Source organism: Cephus cinctus, unplaced genomic scaffold (genome assembly GCF_000341935.2).
Source record: "Cephus cinctus unplaced genomic scaffold, Ccin1 Ccin1_scaffold1043, whole genome shotgun sequence".
Lineage (NCBI taxonomy): Eukaryota > Metazoa > Arthropoda > Insecta > Hymenoptera > Cephidae > Cephus > Cephus cinctus.
The window spans coordinates 745,635-767,214 of record NW_014333574.1 but is presented as its reverse complement, the minus strand read 5'-3'; the positions used below and the strand labels follow the sequence as shown (position 1 = coordinate 767,214).

The 21,580-nt window shown below is 42.9% G+C and overlaps 2 protein-coding genes across 5 annotated transcripts in view; both read right to left on the bottom strand.

Moving 5' to 3' along the window:
* The window catches only part of LOC107271868 (mucin-4), a 61,788-nt gene extending 59,812 nt beyond the window's left edge, over positions 1-1,976 (bottom strand). For all 3 annotated transcript variants that reach the window (XM_015748379.2, XM_015748380.2, XM_025089144.1), the window contains exon 1: positions 1,169-1,976. In XM_015748379.2, coding sequence (XP_015603865.1) covers positions 1,169-1,460 — 292 coding nt within the window. In that variant the 5' untranslated portion in view covers positions 1,461-1,976. The remainder of the gene's footprint in view (positions 1-1,168) is intronic.
* A 367-nt stretch (positions 1,977-2,343) lies between these two features.
* LOC107271865 overlaps positions 2,344-21,580 on the bottom strand; it is a 50,420-nt gene continuing 31,183 nt past the window's right edge. For both annotated transcript variants that reach the window (XM_015748372.2, XM_015748373.2), the window contains exons 3-7: positions 14,780-14,857; positions 13,438-13,619; positions 13,075-13,273; positions 7,992-8,098; positions 2,344-7,178 (exon numbers count right to left, since the gene is read on the bottom strand). In XM_015748372.2, the coding sequence (XP_015603858.1) occupies positions 7,053-7,178; positions 7,992-8,098; positions 13,075-13,273; positions 13,438-13,619; positions 14,780-14,857 (692 nt within the window). In that variant the 3' untranslated portion in view covers positions 2,344-7,052. The remainder of the gene's footprint in view (positions 7,179-7,991; positions 8,099-13,074; positions 13,274-13,437; positions 13,620-14,779; positions 14,858-21,580) is intronic.

Below are 21,580 nucleotides of genomic sequence, written 5' to 3'. Positions count from 1 at the left end.
GGGGGGGGGGGGGGAGAAGCATTGTGCAATATTTTCACAGCTTATCCTCGAGCCATATATACTCTCTCTTATCCTTGTCCAGTTTCCATTTCTTCTTCCTCCCTTGTTTCCCAATTTTGTTTCTCGATTTTCACATTCCCCAAAATCCACAGCTAAACGCATCGGACGAAGCTCGAAGACGCGACTGGCCTTCACTGATACCTGAGTCGGCTGGCCAGACTCTCCGGGTCCTTGCGCGTCTTATGGGGGTTGTTGGCTCTTCGTCTCGGGCTAAACTTTCGAGACCCCATGCGACCCCAGACACCCTAGATTTCCCCCAGGCTAGAATTCCTGGTCAGGGAAGCCTCAGCTGTTTGCCGATGGAAGCCATAGGATAGTTTCACGCCGACTGGCGCAACGCTTCTTGGACTATGGTGGTACGGTTCTATGTTAATAAGTTAACATGGTAAGACGGCGATGTGGTAATATGGTAATACGGTGAGGCGTTGTGCGTCCGTTCGAAAACAGGGCAGGTACCAGTGGATGCCAAAGGGGTTTTTCGGAAAGGTAGATTTCAACATTTTCAAGAAACCCGTAATTCATCTTTTGTTTTCTAACGAAAACTCTTCAAGCGCCCTGAGTGCAGATTCTTAGTACGGAAATGATTAACTTGTACTTTCGGAGAAGCGACTACTTGCTCTCTGCCGAACCACTCGGGAACAAGGGAGTCTTTGTCGGGTCTGGAGGCGGCTAATCCACCCTGGAGAAACTCGCTTTTAACCCTGAGCAACGTTTCCCACGGTACAGCAGGTATCGTAACGCATTCTCCCTTAGGAGTCTCGCAGCCTCCCTTTAAAGATCTCTCTCACTCCTCTCAAAATTTTACCTCGTACCAAAAGACTCCTTTGATCATCACTCCATTTCACCTTCTCAGGAGCGCTCCGCGAAGGCAGCGCCGACTACAGTACACGTTCCAAGTACTTTGGTAGACGTCAAAACAACAACATTCGACGAATTACAAGGCGCGAGACTCGAAGCGCTCGTTTGTCATTAAGAGACTCGGGCGGCTCTGTCACTCGCGGTAGACGCGCAGCCAGATTCTCATATAGAGACTGGACGAGGTATTTGGGTATTGACGGAGGACGGGCAGTAAACTAGATAGAGGGCAAACGGTACTTTCGAGACTTACGGACTGGAATCTTCTTAGGATCGATCGTCCCCAGACGTTCCTCCACCTTGTCCAGCCTCTGCCGAAGAAGTCCACTTCTGTCAGCAACCGCAGTCAGTTCCAAGGTGAGGTCGGCAAATATGTCCTCGGCTGTGGTGAGGAGGGAGGCGAGTTGCTTGAGGGATGCTGTGAGGGCACCGTGTGTCACAGCTTCCATTTCCGCCCCCACAGGCCATTCCTGAGCAGCCGCCCCCGGGGGCACGTGCCCCCGGCACACGTAGCGCGGCTCTATCTTGCGTATCACGAACGGCATGCTTTCCCGATTGCGACACACTTTGACACATAACAGCAAGACACCCGAACAAGTTTACCTTTTCTTTTTTTTCCTTTTTTTCTTTTTTTCTATTTATTTATTTATTCCGAAATCAACTCGCCGCAGACTCGGTGGGACTCCTTCCTCTCGCGTATCCTTCCGTTAAAAGGAATTTTCAATTCACTTCACTGATTCTATTATCTTTCGCGATTCCGCGAATTCCGCACATCGGTTGTACCGTGTTAATTGTAAACTAGCCACTTTGATTCGACGGGAAGAACTCTCGGCTCGCACTTTAGTAACCAGTCGATGCGCTCGCATCCTTCACGCTCGAAGATTTCGCGGATGTAACGAGACATTCGTCACTCCGCCGTTACTTACTTGTCCCGTTGTTTCCCCATCGCTTTCGCGTCTCCCGTCATTCTATTCTATTCGGCCTTCATGGACTCTTTTCATTGGCGCGACGGCGTTGCGAGCGACGCGACGGTCGTACGCGAAGTGCCGGCCGGCCGGCCGGTTACGGTTCCATTCAGTTTCAAAGTAAGTCCCGCCCTTCCGCTGCTACGTCACTGCTGCTGCACCTGCGTCATCTTCTTGCGGAGGAACGTACGACGCAGCTGTATCTTCCGAGATCAATCTGTACCATATGAAGATTAATGTGAGTTCCCGTGAGGAGGTAACATGCGTTTCACGAAATTCCTACCTTATCGACTCACGTTGGTAAGCCAGAAAAATCCGAAAGATTTGCCGTTCGCCGGCACTGCACTATTTTCGTGCCACCCTTCGCCGCCTCAGGGGGTCAGGGGGTGGTAAGTGGTAGTACACTCGATCGGCGTGCAGAAGTAGAGAAAGAAAGAAAGAGGGTGGGAAGTGCCTCTCGATATAAAATTTTGCAATATTTTATTAACAAAGCGTAACAGTCAATAAACGAGCAATGCCTCTTTCGATATTACAAAGACATGTCAAAAGAAAATCCGAACGATACATCCAATTGTTATTGCAGCATACACTTTCGGTCAAACTTATTTTGACTAATATCTATAATGTCCGGTCTAATGTCTAACGCATATCGCCTACGCACTAACCTCAGCCAGAGGAAATCATACGAAACGCATCGACGCGCGGTGTAAATGCTAATACAACACTATAAACACACCTAGCAATCGTTATCATCTGTTTTCTAATCTAGCGTGTCAACTAACAACTAATTTTTATTATTAAACGCTTCTTCGGACATCAACGCGTTCTGGTGAAACTGAGAAATCCGAATGAAGTTTCTGAGATAATGGCAATGGCCGCGTTAATCATACGATTCAGAAATTATTCAGCGCCCCTTAAAACAATGCAATTGTCTCGTGTCGTTCGTTCCCATTGTTTCCTTGATTAAACCAGAAAATGAAACCCAAACCTTTCGAGCATAACGAAGCATTCGAACTAGCTGAAAGAAGGTGGCAGTTGTACGTACATACGTACGTACGTACATACATACACTTTCCAATGCAAACCAGTGGATTTCCCAGTCTGCCCTTAACGAACGTACAAACTTGACAACAAGGTATTTTACATTGCATTTGGCCAAGTTTCTACAGGAGCTAGAGGTAAACGCGCTAGCCAACTTCCAAGCGGTTGAAGATTCATTAAATCGCACGACTCAAGTGCAAGTAGACAAAGCTGCTGGCTGGACTAATAAAGTGGTACGTGTGTAGTGACGTAACGGATCAGCGAAATGTATCGTTTTCACGTGAATAAAATCTTTCGGCAAATTCCCCACGTGGAAAGTAGAGGCGAGTCAAAGGAAGTCAAATGAAAAGTTGGCCCTTGTACTTTTCATTAACCAAAAGTCCTCGCGCGCTTATTACTTTACGGTGGGCCGGAGATGGCGAAATGCCGAATTACTAATTGTAAGTGTCTCATTACGTAATGAGCATTCTTGATTATTCTGTTTGGTAAAACAGCTCCACTTGCGCAAGCGCAGCTTAGGCTTAGAGAAAGCGAGATATTTAGACAAATGGCAACTAGAACATTAATTATAATTTCGCAATCGAGTGACAGGTCAATGAGTGAACAAGTTAGAGATGCTTAACGATTATAGACAAAGAGATTGGTCGATTTTCACTCGAGGGATTAAAAACGCATATACTGTTGTACACGTGAGATATATGATCTTTGTTTACCGATATGGGCGAAGAGTGATAATTAAAAGATGAAAAGGAAAAACCTTTTTTTTTTTACTCCTCGCAAAGAGTCATTTCACTCTTCCCTGATTCTTGATTAGCATTACCTTAATTACTATATACGTTTAATTAAAGGCTGCGTCTCTTTTGTGGAGATCTCTCTCGATTCCGTAATATCTTGCCAAAAGTATGTTTGTTCTTCTTTTTTTTTTTTTTCTGCAAAAATACAACGAATTCACGGAAACAAGATCTTTTCGAGAATTTCCGGGTTTAGTTAATTGGCAATAAAAAAAAAAATCAGAAATTCAGGAATTACGAAACGCTATTCCGATCCGATCGAAATACTTTTGGCGATATTACGTAAAATTGAGTATGCACATGCTACACATACTTAACGATAGTTACACTGCACGTTACCCTATTATTCAGCATACCTATACACACTCTTTAAACACATTAGGTAGATCTCTCATATCTGACATCAATATACGTAATTAAGTAATCAGCCGTGCACGCCGGTATGACGGGACACTGTCAATTTATACTCTCAATATTCTTCGGAATATTCACTGTGTAATTTTTCTTAATTTTCCGCCACCCTTCGATCGTCCCCCATAGGTCATTCCAGCCTGCGAGGCTCCCTTAAATTACCATGCGTACGATATAAATTCAAATAAGGACTCTTGTTCGTCCTTAATAATAGAAATTAGCGCGCAGCAAAAAACGCATAAACGCACGAGTACACACAGAGACACACGCCACGTATAAACTTTCAAATCTATTTGGCACTCTCCTAGTTTTTCGAAAAGGCGAGCACACTGGCTATGTTTTTTCAATTCAAGGTCATTGCATTGAGTATAGGTAGATTCTCTCGTACGCGAACCTTCTCTACGTTACACTTAAATACTCGTCGCGGGTGCGCGGACTCAGTATCGGTTTAGTAGACAAATTCGCAGAAAGATATTAGTGCGCCACTATTATAGCCATTTCGCGAGCTACAATATACTATACCGCAGGTAGCATTTACGTGTTACGAAACAAAAATACATTTCTTTTCAAAATACTTTATTAAGTTTGTCTCTGATTATTTTTTTTTTTTTTTTTTTTTTTTTTTTTTTCGTTACCACCGTTCCCTCGAAGGAGGTTAAACTGTTGGGACTCTTGATTTTTCGCGAAATTACGAATCTACGATATATTCGCAAAATCAATTTGTCTTTTGAAATAAACGTGCGCAGTAACATTTTGATATGGATTATTTGTTCGTTAATATAATAGTAGTCGATACGGTAGCTCTGCTTGCGATTTTGACTATGTGTAATATTTCTATATTTCAATAATAATTCTAATCGAAATATTTATCATCGTTATGAATGAAGCTAAACACTCACAACCAACATTGAGAAAAGACTTTAAAAAGTGTCTAGTCGAGCCGCTCGCAGATACAGCTCACTGTCAACCTGTCAATCTTGAGAATCGACAGCGATTGCCAATTAGTTATTCAATATTGACAGTATCGAGATTGCCATCCGTAACGAGTCTCTCTACGAAATATATATATATATATATATCTTTCGATTAGGTATTTTCCATGGTTCTTGCGGTAGGTCATTATTGACAGTTTCTTTAATATATTTATATGCCATAGAACAGTTAAGGTAGTTAGAGGGGGGAGACACAGTGAACTAATCGTTGCCGGACATTAAAATGGCGCCCAAGGTGTAAAACCAGTAGCATCACATTATTAATGTCCTGGACAAACGTTTATTTTGTATTTTGATTTCGGGCTGTCAGCCATTTCGATATGCTATTTATATGCTATCGGTAGGTATATATCTTAATAATCTTAGGCTTAATATCCATTCGATTAAAAATTCCAAGTCTCAATTATTTGGTATGCAGTCGATCTGCGGTTGGTCACTAAGAAGCATAAATTTAAGTATAAACATACTATGGAAATACTTTGGCCATTTGCGCAACTTGCTATATGCCGTAATCTTAGCTCTAAGCTATACCTGTGCCTTTCGCTGACGCATTTCCAAAATACACTCTTAGCATGGGACAGTCACGTGGGCTATACCTATATCTATACATTTGAACGGTCAACTACATACCAAATAATTTGTACTCGGGATTTTATTTCGAACTATAACATATGCTCACGCACACACACTCCGCTCGCAGATATTATACACGTGCGCGCGGATACATACGTCACAAAAAGAGAACAAAATACAGGTGTCTCTATTTTTTGGAATTCTTTTATCTTTTTCTTCCGAAAAATTTGATTGGTCGCCTCGTTACGTCGAAGCATCGTTTTCATTTTTTTTCTTTTTTTTTTTGTAAATTTCTCACTATTTTACTATTATGAATTTATAATTTGAATTGCACGATTAATATTCAATGTCTATGTTTAATTAACCTACCATGGGTATCCTCACGCGAGTGCTCATAGCACTTTTGATAACCTTCGAATTTCCATATGAAAACTCATTGACTTTATAACTCACGATACTTTGTTACTTGCAGATTGTATCGAACAGAATACTCATGTATCTATTATATGTATTATATATATGAATGTATTTACCACGATATGTAAATTATCAAATGCCAGTGCATTCTCTCGTTATGACGTCCCAACATATATATACTTGAATAACGCCTTGCGTAAAAAAAATATTTATGGATAAAGTAATAAATTCGATAAAAATGAAATCTGTACGATTTGACACGAGACTCGCAGATAAATAACGTTCAGCGTAAAATCGTAAATTTCTCTCTGCATACGCGTTCGATACGTAATTACTCTATTACTGGCAACTTTGGCGCGCGCGCGCACGCACACGTATCTTAATGAAGACGCTGCGAAATCGTCGATTTTTCATTTAAAAGTATGACTTACGAGCACGCGCTACAAAATACATATGACGTTTGATTATTACGTTAACGCTAGTTTGTGTCTCGACGTGCAGGCGGCTATTCCGATTAAAATCAGAAACAACAAACGGTAACGATTTCGAAAAACAATACTCCCGCAAAGTTACTGTATTCAATCGAATCCGCGATATGCTAAAAAAAAACAATATGGATCAGCACCTGAGACCCAAAAGATCTTCGTGGAAGTCCAGAGATCGTGTCGCGTTTACAAACGGCGAAGTCGAGTCCATTAGGAGCAACTATGAGAATTATCGGTGAGAATAATTAATAAAAGACTAAAGACTAACGAAGCGACGACGACCCTTCCCGGGAACAACGGTAGTTCATATCTTCGGCGGAATTTCGGAAAATTTATAAATTTTCAATAGAACGGAGACAAACGACACCCCCTTCGTCGTTCTCAGCACGTGGACGGCGCAAGCTCAAGCCTCGGGCGAGCTTACAAGGTCATACGTGGGGAACGATGGAGGGGGTCTGGTCGCTATGCTTGGTCCACCTCGTGGCAGACCTCCATGTAGTCTGGGTTATGCATAATGTCCTTTATCATGTCCTTGAGGATGGTGTAACGTGGAAACATCGGGTAGACCTTCGAGCTGTTGTACTCCTCCTGCAACAGAGAGGTCGGTGAGGTCTTTCAAAATTTGCCCAAGTCTGTGGCTGATGTTCTTCGGCTCGAGAGTGAGACGAGCTTGCAGCGGATGGATTCGTGATGGATCAATTCCCTGGGTTCGTCAGCTGGGCTGAGGTTAGGTTGGCTTTCTCCTCGTGCTCTCACAGTGCAGACCTAAGGGCGTAAAATCTATAAGAAAAAGGAGCCCCAAGAAATCCTTCGTCGATATTGCCTCGGGGTGATCCTCTAAAAAAATGTGACATATACCACCTTCGGGGAAACTCCTCAAACTTTTCTCGAACGCGATTCCACGCTTGACACGTGTCAGGTTTGGTCTGGGAATAATTGTGAGAGGTTATGTTTGTTATTTCGATGTTTTGGCTCTAAAATTGGCGCAAAATTTTACGAAAGTAGAGGCGGCTTTGCGTGGCAATCTCAAGTCGTAATTGAATACGTCAGTCTTGCGTATGAAAAAAAAAAAAAGAAATCCAAGTGCTTCCCGTTAAAGAGAATAAAAGCAGTGCAAAGTAGTCGCGGCTAAAAGGTATCGAATAACGTAAAAAGGGAAAGATAACGCATGCAGCGCAGCGATCTTGTTATACGAAACGACGTACGCGCTCATCTCCCTGGACACGTGATTTACTCGAGAGTGAATTGGACCCGGAATTACCAGCTGGCTAATAGTCAGCGGCAGAAAAGCAGCTGGTAGCTGGATCCTGTTTCTTTAATGTTCCTCTAGCGTGTCTCGTTTTGGGCTCGGACGTTCTTTTGAATTCTGACACGTAAAATCCTCGACTAGGCGGAACTTACTTTGAGGTCTCTTATCAGATTCCTTAATCCTGAGTATTTTTTGAGCAGTCTGTAGAGATCATTCGTCATCTGTGTATTTTCTGCCTCGATCTGAGCCGTTATCATATCTGCAACAGACATTTAACATGATTGATCTAAATGATCGATCTGATATATTTTACTAATTCATGTGATTTTTACACTTGATTGGAATTAATTTCGAAGCTGTCTATCATCTCTCCGGCAAAAATCATCTCGTTTCCCTGGAGCCTATGTAAATCTCATCGCAATCAGTCATCTTCCCGATATTCCGAGAACATTTCAAGAATAATGATCTTAACTTGGATGCAGTAATATGATTTTGGACAGTGACGATATATCATCCTGAGACAGATGGTACTGCTCCATTGTTCGGAAGAGGAGGAAATGTTGCGTAGCGATACGTAAAAGTGATACTGATTCTTGAAAAAATGATACCAAGTCAAGTTATCATGATTGAATATGAATTTGTCATTAAGGCGTCTCGACGTTGTACAACGAATCGCTTGATTAAATATCAAAATGTATTTCTGCCCTTTGACCCTAATAAATGGACAGGCGCGCAAGCAAATACATTTGTAGGTTCGCTTGAAAAGCCTCTAGGCGAGCGCGAAACTTCTAGGCTGATTGGGAGTCTTGTTGTCGATACGCGTGTTGTCTATGTACAACGTGCCACCCTGCCATCCTGCCACCCTGCGACCCTGCCCAGCACACAGAACTACCTAATAGAAAAGTTGGAGGCGGCCAACGGTATTGGCTCTCGCGGCGAACATTTTATCCAATTAGTCTGGCTTTTTATCAATATTCCTCGTTCGCAAGCTGCCATTCGCCATGGCTGATAATCGCTAATAAGACTGAGCTTGCACGAGATGCGAAAGTGGATTTTCTGGCTCGTACGAGGAGTTCAGGTACCTGGTAGTAGTAGAGCATGCACGTGCGGAAAAGTGAATTAGAGGCGGTAGAAGGAAAATTCAAATAAAATGCAATCGGCCGTCATAAAATTGACGTACGAAAGATCCAATCTGATGTTTGTAGGATTTTTTTTTTTTTTAATAAACGAGGCAAAAGTCGTAAAAAAACAGGAGATAAATATTGGAGAAATAGCAGCAGCTTCTGTTTTGAATTATCAACCGAATCTTTACGACGCCTGATTTTTATGAGTATATTTCGCGCAACTGAAGATGGTGACGTCGCGACGCCCTAGCTGGCAATTTAACGATTTACTCCAGCTTCGAGGTTCCTTCGTGAATTAGCTAAAAGTTTGACTTTTTTTAAATTTCAAAACCTTTCAAAAAGTATTACGTTCTCATTTCAAGTAGAAAAAAGTCCAAATTCAATTTGTGCGAATTTAAAAACTCGACTGAATTCGGTCTCGTTGAATGAAAAATGCTTTAATTTTGCCAAGACTATTGAGAGAATGAACGTGTGCGACGACCGCGTCGCGACGGAGTCCAAATATCGTGAAAATGTCTTAATGTAAATCGTAGAAGAAGTAACGTGTTTGCAAAGACTAAATGAAAGTCAATATACACGGCCTTTCAAAAGCAAAGACAATTTCGAGTCAGCCAAGCGTCGGTCAGAACATCGTAGAAATCGTATCAGAGGGAAACCAGTCACCGTACGATAATTCGCATATTCACTATTACGCATGTGGTAGGATCATGGGGAAAATGGAAAATTATCCAAGCTCAAGAGTCCGCACTTGAACCGGTATGAATTTCAAAATTAATATAAAATTACTGAACAGTGAATTCCCACAAGTTGAAAGTCTTTTAAAAATCATGTTAAACTTTAATCTCGTAGAAAATGCTCTGAACTCAATTCACCGTAATTATCGGTTTTCCTTAATTACTCCAATTTTTCATCCATAATAAACGTTTTTGCAATCTCCCGTGATACTTCATTATTCCTTGTACACTTTCGTCCAATTATTAACAAGGTATTACGCCATCTACTTTTACAGGCTATCTCGCAGGCTTCTACCAACCAGCAATGTACTTTTATTATCCCCAGTAAAAGGTCTTTTTTGCTCGTTGCTTCGCAAGACAACTGGAAGCAACGTGTACCAACTATCCACGTATAATTAGGAAAAAGCGCAGTCCTTTTGTACTTGAGGCCCATTTAGAAAACACGAGCCAAGACACGAAACGTATCTCGCGCAGAATTTCCTTCCAATTAACACTTAATTATTTAATTATTATTCACGACCTTCCGTAACGAGAAGTTTTCGTAGTTATTAACAAACAACAGCAAACCTCTCTTTAACGTCCAATTTCATAATAATTGACGGCATCTGTACACGCATTCTACAGTAATACCTACACGTTCTATAGTCTCTGAACACGTGTATCAACTGCATATAATTAATTCACAATCACTGTATCTATATGTACTATAGTCACAGTAGGTATTATACATGGATTATACAAGACTCTAGGAACACATACAAGTATCCTCTCGATCCAGCATGTTATTTATTTCTGCATATATAATGTGTATATACATATTGTATATTGTTACTGTGTTGTATATGTATATAGAAAGGTAGAGGCTTTTCAAGAACGGGTAGCACTAAGTCTGGGGCATTTCCTTAATCATAGGGATTTAGAAAAGGACAATGGCAGAAGATTAAAGGTGGCATCCATTGGCAAAGGGATCTCGAAGGGTAGAAACGTGTCTTCCATTGGCCCAACTTGTTGTTCCAGAGCTCAGAGTATTTGATCAAGTCATATATGGCGCCTATAAAAATAGTGACTCGAACCGTGAACTTGAATCGATTTATTTGATCGAGTATCGCTTTAACGAGTACGAGGCAACGGAAATCCTCGTTCTTTTTGTTTTTGGGGATTACCCAGTCCAAGGTTTTATAATAAAAAAATAAAATAAATTTCACTCTGCAGTCCAGCATAAGAAATATCTGCTCCGTGAGAGCGATTCATCCCTTAAATCGGCTCACCAAATCGGAATCCTCGGGATTTATCTGATGACCGTATCGGCAGGTTGAACAACGGAAACACGTGTTTCAGGGGTTCGATATATTATCTGTAGGTTGGTACGGGTACACTACGTTGTAATCGCTCCTGGTTAGAGGAGCAAAACCACCTAATGAGGAGGTTAGTGGGAAATAATGATGTTTCATGGACATTAAAACGGGAGAATCGGTTGCTTCTTGAAGGGACATTCATACGTGCTCGTATGTAGGAGTCACGTAGGTATACTGTTTTTTTTTTTTTAAAATAATTTCTCATGAAATATTTTGAGTCAAGTTATCAGTTAGGCGTGAGTCCACTCACGTATTCCACAGGCTGCTTCGCTCCTAGTGAAGTTATTCTTATGAGAATTGACAGCTAGATCCAAGCGGGGGGGAAGGGGGGCAAGGGGGGGCACACACACGGCAGTCTGCCAAGAACTTATCAAATTCCTAGAAAGTCTGTTCTCTCGAAAGAAACGTCTTTTATTTTTATTTTCCATCTTCAATTTTTTTTACTCCCAGAATCACTGTACCGTACGAGCACATACGTACCACATACGTGAACTGTGAAAAGTTTACCCGACTTTTCCACATTGACCCTGTACGATGCCACTTGAACTCGAGGGGTCGTTGTCTCACTCAAGGATATACCGACTTCTACCCACAAGACGGATCGCAGCATCCAAGATCGAGGACACACACGAAAATAATCTATTATTCATGCCTGGAAAGTTGCCAAGAAGCGTCTAAGCTCGATCGTACGTTCTTCCTTCCGGTCCATCTTGTCATCCTTAACACGAATAACCTCGAGGAACTTGAGTGGGTTCTCTCCTATCGCTAGTAGCGTGGGAAGGTAACAAGTCAGACGCGAGATAACTCCTGGACGTATACCAAGGGGTGTAAACTCGACAGAGGCAGCCGCTGAGAATCATTAAATTACTTAATCTTTTCGAGTAATCGCGTGGGCTGTTACGGGTAAGTTTTATCGCCGGATTCTGGACACCTGATGAAATTCGAGCGAATTCGCTCTTCCCTCTCTGATACTTGATTCCCTGTACCGTAAGTGGTAATGTAAGACGCAGAGTGGAGCCAGTCAATATTTACTAAGGTTTATTTTGCCGGCTGTCAGTTTAAGCTCGCTCACTAGATCGACGTTATTTCATCTGGTAGAAAGCGCCGGAGAACGTCAGACGGAATCGTGTGGATGCTGTGTCGACTTGGGGGAGGGGGACGAGGAGAGGACGAGAAATCGAGGTGAAAGGTTACGGGGTGCGCGAATCTCATGAAGGATTAAGAAAAAATATCGATACTGCCGTCACCTTGTCCCGGGGCTTTGGAGTTGGCGGAAAATTGGTGAAGGAAGGAAGGGTAGATGAATTGGAAAAAAAAAAAAAAAAAAATGACGGAGATGCTCCCATTGGTGAGAATTAAATAGAGTTTTTATCGATAATCCCCAATGATCTCGTTTGGAGTAAGATCGAAAGTATTGTCTGGTAAGTATATACTTAACGGTTTTGAAGAAGGGCGGAGGGGGGGGGGGAAGCTTTATAAAAATCTTGGAGACTTTAATATTGGTCCAGATGTGAAGCTTATAAATATATATAGTTACGCACGGATTGAATCGATTATTGGAAATCGATAGGACGATACAGAAAACAAAGGAATAAGATTGCACATAGGTCCTACACAGGCTCAACCCGTTAATTCGACTCAAGGGAATCGGTTGGTCCTTTGATAATCCAGCCGAGTATCCAGCATCCGGAATTCCCGGTGGATGCTGGAAATAATGGGAACAGAGTTTACTTGTTTAATTCAATCCTGGACCCTGTATCCGAGATCTTAATGTCGAATTATTGCACGAACTAGAAAGCAAAGAAGGGAGAAGCATCTACTTGCCTACTTAATCCCATCCACTCTGAAGTACATCAATATATCTACAGTCTGCATAAGCCCAGCATCCACTCGCAGACTGGCTACCCGCGCGTGAGAAAATCTCATAAAAAGCTGAATAAACTATACAACAGTATATAGGTATATACCGTAGAGCCAATGTAAATACTAAGGTAAGGTATATATAGAGTAAGTGCAACGTACTTTCGAGTCTTTCGATCCGCTCCCGTTTGTTTTCCGCTTCCTCGGCAAGTCGCGCGGAGGTCTTCACCCCTTCGCCGCTCTTGTGCGTTTTCTCCATAATGGCGCAAGCTCTGAGAACGAAAGCCGGCACCGTCTCGTGCTTATCCTGACGCGGAATATCCACCAGGATCCAGTACTGAGTCTCGAGTTTTATCACGTCCTGGAAATAAGGCGAGCGTGCTAGCGTTAACGTTCAAGTATCGGCGAGAAACGTTCGAATCGTCCGTCCGACGAGTCGAGGAATTTACTCAAATCTACTTAAATTATTCTGCCGCGCTGCAGTGAGTTTCTTTAAATGAAAAACTCTCTCTCTCTCTCTCTTACCTTGATCATGACTTTTAGGATGTTGTACCGTTGAAAGACGTTGCGCACTTGTTTGCTGTCCGTGTATTTGCACATGAGACCCACGAGGGCGCGTTTCGCGGTGTCGTAACTTCCGTCCAATCGTATCCTCACTGCTCTAAGCCTCTCGTTGGTCTCTATGACCTCTTCCTTGGTTTGTCCACCTGGTTAGTGATAAGGAATTAGAAAAAAACAAATTCCTATAAAATTTCTTTATTCTATCACATATACCCCTCTGCATACTCTGGATAATAAAAGTCAATTCGAATTAATTTTCAATTAACTTGAAACTTCATGCTCGCATAATGAGCTCTTTGCGTAAATAAATTAATCGACCCCCCTCCCTACTGGGAAGTGGCCGGGGGGGGGATGCCCCATCGTAAAATTTCCTTTATTAAGTAAAGCCCCATGCTCACCGGTCGTTTTATTCTATCTGGAGTCGATATGTACCAGTTGACCTGTCCTTTGGCCAGTTGCACCCTGGGAATCGATACTCGGTACTTCCGGTTTAATTATAGCGAATTTAAATATTGAAAATCGGAAATGTCGCGCGTCGCATCGATGTTTAATATAATTGAGTCGTAATGAATATTCCTGTAAAAACTGTTGCAGGAGTTCGACCGGCGACAAACCTCCGGTTTGGTATTTGCAACAGCTGCTGGCTGCTCGTGGCATGAAATTTAATAGGGAACATGGACGTGCATTACGCGTATATGCAGCAGGTTAACGAAATTACTGGTAGCCATGTTGGCGAGCCTTGTAAATTTTCACGTTCTGGGTATATTCGGCCCTGCACTTTATCAGCGGACGCTACGCTATTTTGCCCTTGAGTGCCTCTAGTCAAATTATCCTGGCATTAGATAACCGCCTTCTTTCCTTATGTATACATATATGTATATGTAAATAATTTTTAAGGTATTTCTAAGCCGTAAGATAACATTATAGTAGCGCTTTATCGTCTCGAAAGATATTTCACGTGTGCATAACCGGCAGGCCCGATGTTATGGAGATTCAAGGCAAACTAGAAATTTCGTGGGCGTAGGACAAACCGCTGATTGCGCTGGACTTGCTTCTCTAGTTTAATCCCAACATAATTGAGGCACACGGTCAAACGTCCGATACGTTTTCGTCAGGCTGCATTTCCGTTCGACTAAATGATCAGTAAAGGCTCCACATATACTCTAAGCTATACGCGTACTGTACTCTGATTATTCTTTGCCCAGATACTGTGGAGTCTTTGAATTCTTTCTTTTTTTAATTAACAATTAAGAGCATATTCTTGGGCTATTTTTTATGGGAATAAAATAAATTTTTCTTTACTTACTCGAGGTGCCCTCGTCCTTGACATCCTGTACGATTCTCCTGACGCTCTGAGTGAATTTGCCCACGAGGTTCGTGCTAGCTGAAACACCGAAGGTTCCGTTTAGGACAATGTGTAATTAGGACTTTGAAAGGACCAAGAAGTCTGACGCACACCTGCATGGTCTTTCAATTATATCAAACTTAGGAGAGTTTATTGTCTTCCCCGAAAGCAGATTCTGCTGGTATACATTGGCAAGGGAATATTTCTTTATCTCGTAGAAGGGCTCGAGTGCTTCGAGACGGAGCAAACAGCAACTTCAAAGGAAATTACGAAACAGGATTCCTCACAAAAGAGCAGAACGTGAACCCAGCTCAGTGTCAACTTTGAATAAATCGATGGAACTTTGTGTCCTGCGTCCCATTAGGTCCAGCGGATCTTCAAAAGAGACCAAAATCTCGAATCTCTCTCGAAGGACACAAAGCAGACAAATATTTCCATTCTTATCAAGTCGTGGTATTCCAGTAAAAAAAATACAAAAATTTCTTCAGACGATTGGAGAAGAATTTTTGTTCGTCCCTCACCGCGTCCTTACACAGCATCCAATTTGTTAGGTCAACATTCGAAAGTCCTCGATCTCCTGTATGAAATCCTTCTTCATTTTCCCTTTGTAAGTGACGTGTATTATCTCACACTCAGTCTCTTGTTGCCTTATTCGCCTGTCCGTTTGCCAAACATTTAAATATTTCATTTTGGTCTGTGACGTAACTCCACGTCGCACCTTTTTCACTAGAAGACGAAAATGGACCCACGGAGTCTGGCGAATCTCTCGAGGTCCTCCAGTCTCGGCTCCAGCAGCGAGAAACATTTGGCGCGGAAGTCTTGTTGCCGGAAACCAGGAACAACCGTTTGCGTTTCTCTGTCGGCTGATAGCAGGGTGCTCGATAGACGTATGCATGCTGGGCAAAGCCGAACAATGGGGTTCGAGAGGCTCACGGTTTTCGTATATAAATATACACATATGTATCACGTGTGTCTAGAGATACATACGTAATATATCTATACATCTATCGAAATCTGGTCCTTTGCAGATAACACTGTCCCAGTACTTTCCATGATTGCCTGTATCAAAGGGACTGGTTACCAGTTGGAAAGGACACATGTCAAACGTAGCAAGATTGGTGTGCAGGTGCGGCAACCACGTGGGACAAAAAAAAATTGGGCAAGGTGGAAGCACGAGGAAATGTATGCAGTCTCGAGACAGGACGAGGCCATTTGTTTCCTTGCGTTTGGCATCCTTCCAGGAGCTCGTCGACGTGTTGCTTGACAGGTGGCAATACATGGGAGCTTAAGGGAAGTTGGTGTCCCTGGAATTCAAAGAGCATCTTCATAGAGCGTTTCCTGGAGAATACTTTCGCGGGAATTTTCAAATCGCACTGAAAATCTTCAATCGAGTATTTTGCTTGCGTGCGGAGACTCTTGTTCAAGGCGACATTCTCGGTGGGAAAAGAAGTCTCTGGGCTCTTACGTGACCCAGCCTGACCTGGCTATGTACATGTACCTTTGTATATACATATATGTATGTGCATTTGAGGTTAGGAACTTTGTCCTACGGGGATGCGGTTAAACGAGCTACGAGCTACAGACGCGCTTTCACCCTCGGCACCCTTAACTGCTCAACTTTGGGAAACGTTGCGTCTGGAGGCGTCGGGAGGCGTCGGGAGGCGTCGGCGGCAATCATTGCAGCCAATTTGCTGTCAAACTATGTAGAACCGATGGCTAAGGTCTTGACGTCGCATCGAGGAGATGGGACCACCTTGGGATTTTCCTGGGTTTCTCAGGATAAATGCCTTTCGACCCTCGTAAAGGGAGGAACGCGACTGGAAGGAAGTACTTTGGTACTTTGCTGGGCAAAAGCAAAGATCAACCGTCCTGAGGATCATTCTTATTTACATTTTTGGAAATTTGGAAATTTGTCGAGAAGCTTCGCGTCGTGGAAGTAAATGATTTCGAAAATCTATAACCAACGACACGAGTGTGCTTTTCCAAATAAAAAGACTTCGGGGCGCATGCGTATTTCATGGGGAGAAAATTCAATTTCAAAAATTGAGAAATCTCCTACGAGTGCGATGGACCAATGGAAAAAGTAGAGCGATACAAGAAAGGAAGAGATTCTACTGCGACGAGAGAGATGAAAAGGGAAAATCGCAGAGAGTAAAATTTGTCAAATTTATCTTAAAAAAAAATACGAAAAGATGCACAAAACTGTCTCCGTAAATTCCCACAGGGACCAACAACCTGAATATCACAAGAGAACAAACATGGCTGAAGCTGGGACGGCGGCTTTAAATAAAATAATTAAAAAAAAGTAGTAAAACAAAGAATCGAACCACCCTGCTTCGTTCTTCACCACCCTTCTCCCTTGCACCCCAAACAAAGAGGGAGACGTGGGTAGATAGAAGGAAAGGATATAATAAAACTATCAAAGACTTTGGTCAAAAATAGAAAAATGCCATAGAGGGGGTTGACTCCTATTCCCGCCGTTGGGAAAAACCTCCCTTCGCTATGTTTCCATGAACCGACATTCCACGGGGTTGGATACTGGCTGCAGTTTACGGGTGGATCCCGCCGCACAGATCAAACGTATCGACCACAGCTTTGCGGCTTTGAAACGGTCCGCGCATCGTCATATATACACGTGTGCCACGGATGGCACCTATGCCGCATGTCTGTTGGTACAGTAAAGGGGAAACCGGCATGGCGACACGACTCGCCAATTATTTTGCGGACACGCCCGATGGATAACATATGTATTTGTACGACGTATCACTAGGTGCAGGCATAGCTATAGCCATTTATTAGATTTTCAAGGTCGACGGCCATAACCTTATTTGAGATATGACAAATTGCATCAGGACATTAATAATGCATGGTATCGCTTCTATCGATGCGAATAGGGATGAATAATTGAAGGACAGGCCTATAGACACTGTCACTGCACACGTGTCCTGTGCGATAGGGAAGTTCAATTTGCATAGATACCTCTACTTAGGGTAATTTCAAAAACGTCGGATAAAAATTTTTTTATTTATTTTATTCAATTCTTTTACGTCTTATTACTGTATTATTACCCACTTTTTCTTTAGGATTTCATTTGAACCCTCGAATGTTCCAGGAAATTAAAGAAATTTAAGGGTTGATGTCCTCAGCCTGTCCGTCTGTCTCTTCCACAAGTTTGACATTATGAAAAGTTTTTTAAAAATATTACTGAAATATATATGCCATTTTTTTATCTTCGCTTTAATTCCTTATCTCCACTCTTTTCGATAATTCCTCGAGTGCCTAGGAATTTCCAATAATTTCATTATTACCGAATCGTCCAACTTTTCATTTTACCAAGTGGAATTATCGGATATCCGCGTAAAGTGGCTCATTAATAATTCCGAGATTTTCATCTTTTTTTTTTTTTCTCTCACCACCCAATAACAATTGCATCGCTGCGACATTCTGTTAACACTGGCCAATGAATATTTCCGCTCGGATAACTTTCACTGCACGAGCCTCTTATCATGTTGCAGCCCCACGAGCTTGTATTTACTCCCTTATATCCCGACACAGATAAGGGTTTGAGCTATACACAGTGTGTATATTTATTATCCATTAATTTTTTCATCGTATAAGAAAAATTGTGAGCATCGTTAGACGTATATTCTTATCATGAAATCTCTAGTAAAAGGAGTACGTGAGCTAGCCCGATGCACCAAGATGCACCCAGATGCACACGTGCAACCACACATGGCTGCATCGATGCTAAAACCCAAGTCCTATCTTGCATGAGACATAAAATATTCCCCATAAGATACGGCTATATATAGGAAGCAGAATGGCGGCCGTAATTTTCGATTATCGATAATATAAAATCCCATAGCCGTGGACTGTGTAATATTTTCCCATAATTCCACAAGACCCTGCGAATCCTTACGAATTTCACGGGAATCAGATAGATTCACCGGAGAAGACTGCACCTACTATTTCTCAACAAGTAGAACGTTTAGGACAAGTATTTTGCTGTGAATTCTGTTCAGTGCAGTAACTTGCATTAACGATGCAGATTTCAGACAATTTTCAATAGTTCGTTCTGACCTCATTTCGAACTTCGTGTCCAAGTTGCTATTGGAAACAGGACTATATTCGCAGAGGCGTTTCTATTATACGTATATATATATATATATATATATATATATATATATATATATATAGTATAGGCGATTCGCGATGGAGCATATGTATATCCATATAAATATATACTCGACTACATGTGTGTATATATTCATAGCCAGCCACGAGAGGCAGCCGAATACGTGGGAAAGGTAGACCCTCGGGGGAGGACTGCAGATTCTTGGATGAAGGGATGCTGCTCGCAGGGGTCCAGAGCGTTAAATTTACTTCCGTGCCAAAGAAGAAGTCTTGAGCGCGCCTAACAGGACCCAATGGCGGCCGAAAAGGAAAAAAGCTACGAGTTAGATACCCCACGTGGCCATATTTCACCGTTATCAACTTTCAGACAGCTAATGAATTTTCCGCCGTTTTGATGAAACTTTCAGGCAACTGATGCTTCCCGTATAAAGATATCAGAGTCGCTTCCCCCACAGTTCGACTGTGTTTTGTCCAGTAGTAGACCCGTTGAATCTCCGTGCAGTCTGTCCGAATCTAAAACCGTACAGACAAAATCTACAAAATTCGGCCGCGTCGGCTGAGCGCGTTACGCGTCGCGGAATAATGTCGCTCGTTGGTCCTGTTAATATATGCTCTGAAGTGACGTCGCGACGCTGTGAGCAGTCGCCGCTTATCGATGTAAACGTGCCGGGTTTTAGGGGTGGCTTTAGGCGCATTAAGTTTCTCCTCCCTTGCGTTTTCACCCTTGAACACATAATAGAAATGAGGGAGGCTCGCATAATTTCATATAATACGTAAAGAGCGCCTCTGTCGGGCAAACCCGTAACTGCTTGCTCGGAAGGCAGGATACGAGTCACGTGGTGTTTATATAGGCTTTCGAGTATCAAGATTTATCGCGAAAGTTGAATATTCGTTGGGCGTCGCCTCTGGGCGTTTGATTAGCCACTAAAGATAAGGGATAATAAGGCTCCAATTGAGACTGGACAGTGAGGGCACCGTTGGGATTTATTGGCCGCTGGCAAACTGGCAAGTGCGCGGCCATCCGTGCGAATACGCAAATAGCTAATTTAGTAATAGGATTCTGGTCGGGCGCCAGCCGCGAATGCTCGTTAGAATAGAATTACGAGTACTGTTTCGATTAGTCTCTCTCTCTCTCTCTCTCGTCGTGTTTCAGAACCGATAAAGCCTTGTTCCCGTCTGCACTCTTCCTCTAGGCCGCTTAAAGTGCATCCACAGTCCCATCGGCGATTCCCGCAGGACGTCACAGATAGCTCGCAGGACGTGCGGAGAAATGCCGGAGAAACTCTGGCAATTATTCTGCGAAATATAATATGATATCAACGCTACGTGAAAACCAGCAGGTGGCAGGAAGCAGCGCAGCGCCTCAAGAGATAAGAGCACATCGGCTGGTAGCTCCAGCGAGTTGGTGCGAGCGACGCCGAGCGACGTGCGAGAAACGCGAAACGTATCTCTGGTGTATTGATGCTTGCGCGCTGCTATACACTGTGTACGAAGCATAATGCCGCATAAAATAGAGAATTATGGAAATTCACAGCTTCGCCTGGCGTCTGGCTTGGTGTCTTAGGTGCGGTTCTTACTGCCGAGTAAGAAGGACCGACGAAAGCCTCAGTGGGGGACGGAGAGAGTTCGCGACTTTCCCAAGCGTCGCGACGCGGACGACTCGGCGCTCGCGATGAGATGACGTCGCCGGGCGTCGAATGTAAATCGCATCGGTTCCCTATATATATATATATATATATATAGCAGACACACAGCTACCCTTTATCCAGAAGGAAGTCGCGCAGCCACCCTTTTCTTAGCTTCCGTCCCCTTCCTCCCCTCTACCAACCCCCACCCAGCTAGCTCCTAGACGCTAAGGTCGCAACCAACCCCTGCCGGGAGGTCGGTGAACCAGGATGAAAAAAGTGCTGGCCACCCTGTGAAAGGTAGGCAGGCGCGTGGTTGATTGCGTCCGGGAAAGGCGACCTTCTGCAACCCCCATTGGAAAGGAGGTTTCCACGACCCAAGGGATTTAATTATCCCTAGCTGGCGCGACCCCGCGTTGTTATACCTTCAGAGAGGCTCACTTGTTACGCGAAGGATACATTCTAACCCGATATATTATGTCGACGATTCTACGAAGAATCTCGAGAATTTTACGTGAAACACCCTCCAATTATTCTAATACATTCCAGCATCCAATACACGGCCGCGTTCTTGTTTACGAAAGTATAGGTAAACGTTCAAATTTCAACCCTTAAAATTTCATCATGCCTGATCCTAAATATATTTCGACCAATTATCCAGAATGAGATTAACGCGAATTAAAACGATTTGGCAAGTCGGACAGTAGAGAGAATTATTCCAGGCACGCCGAGTAAAACATGCTAATTTTCGTAACAACTATCGTGACGACTCCGAGCGAAAGTAGGCGCACGCATAAATCCGCGCGACCAGCTGGCTTCGCTTATTCGAATTGAATTTGGCAACGATACACATAACCGGAACAAATAGTCACGTCTATTGTTACTAGCAATTCTTACGAGGAGCCGCGAGAGTACAAGGACTCATGGGAAATTCAAAAGTAATCATTCGTCAAACATTTCTCTTATTTCTTTCTTCGTTTATTCCTCCACACCCCCCCCCCCC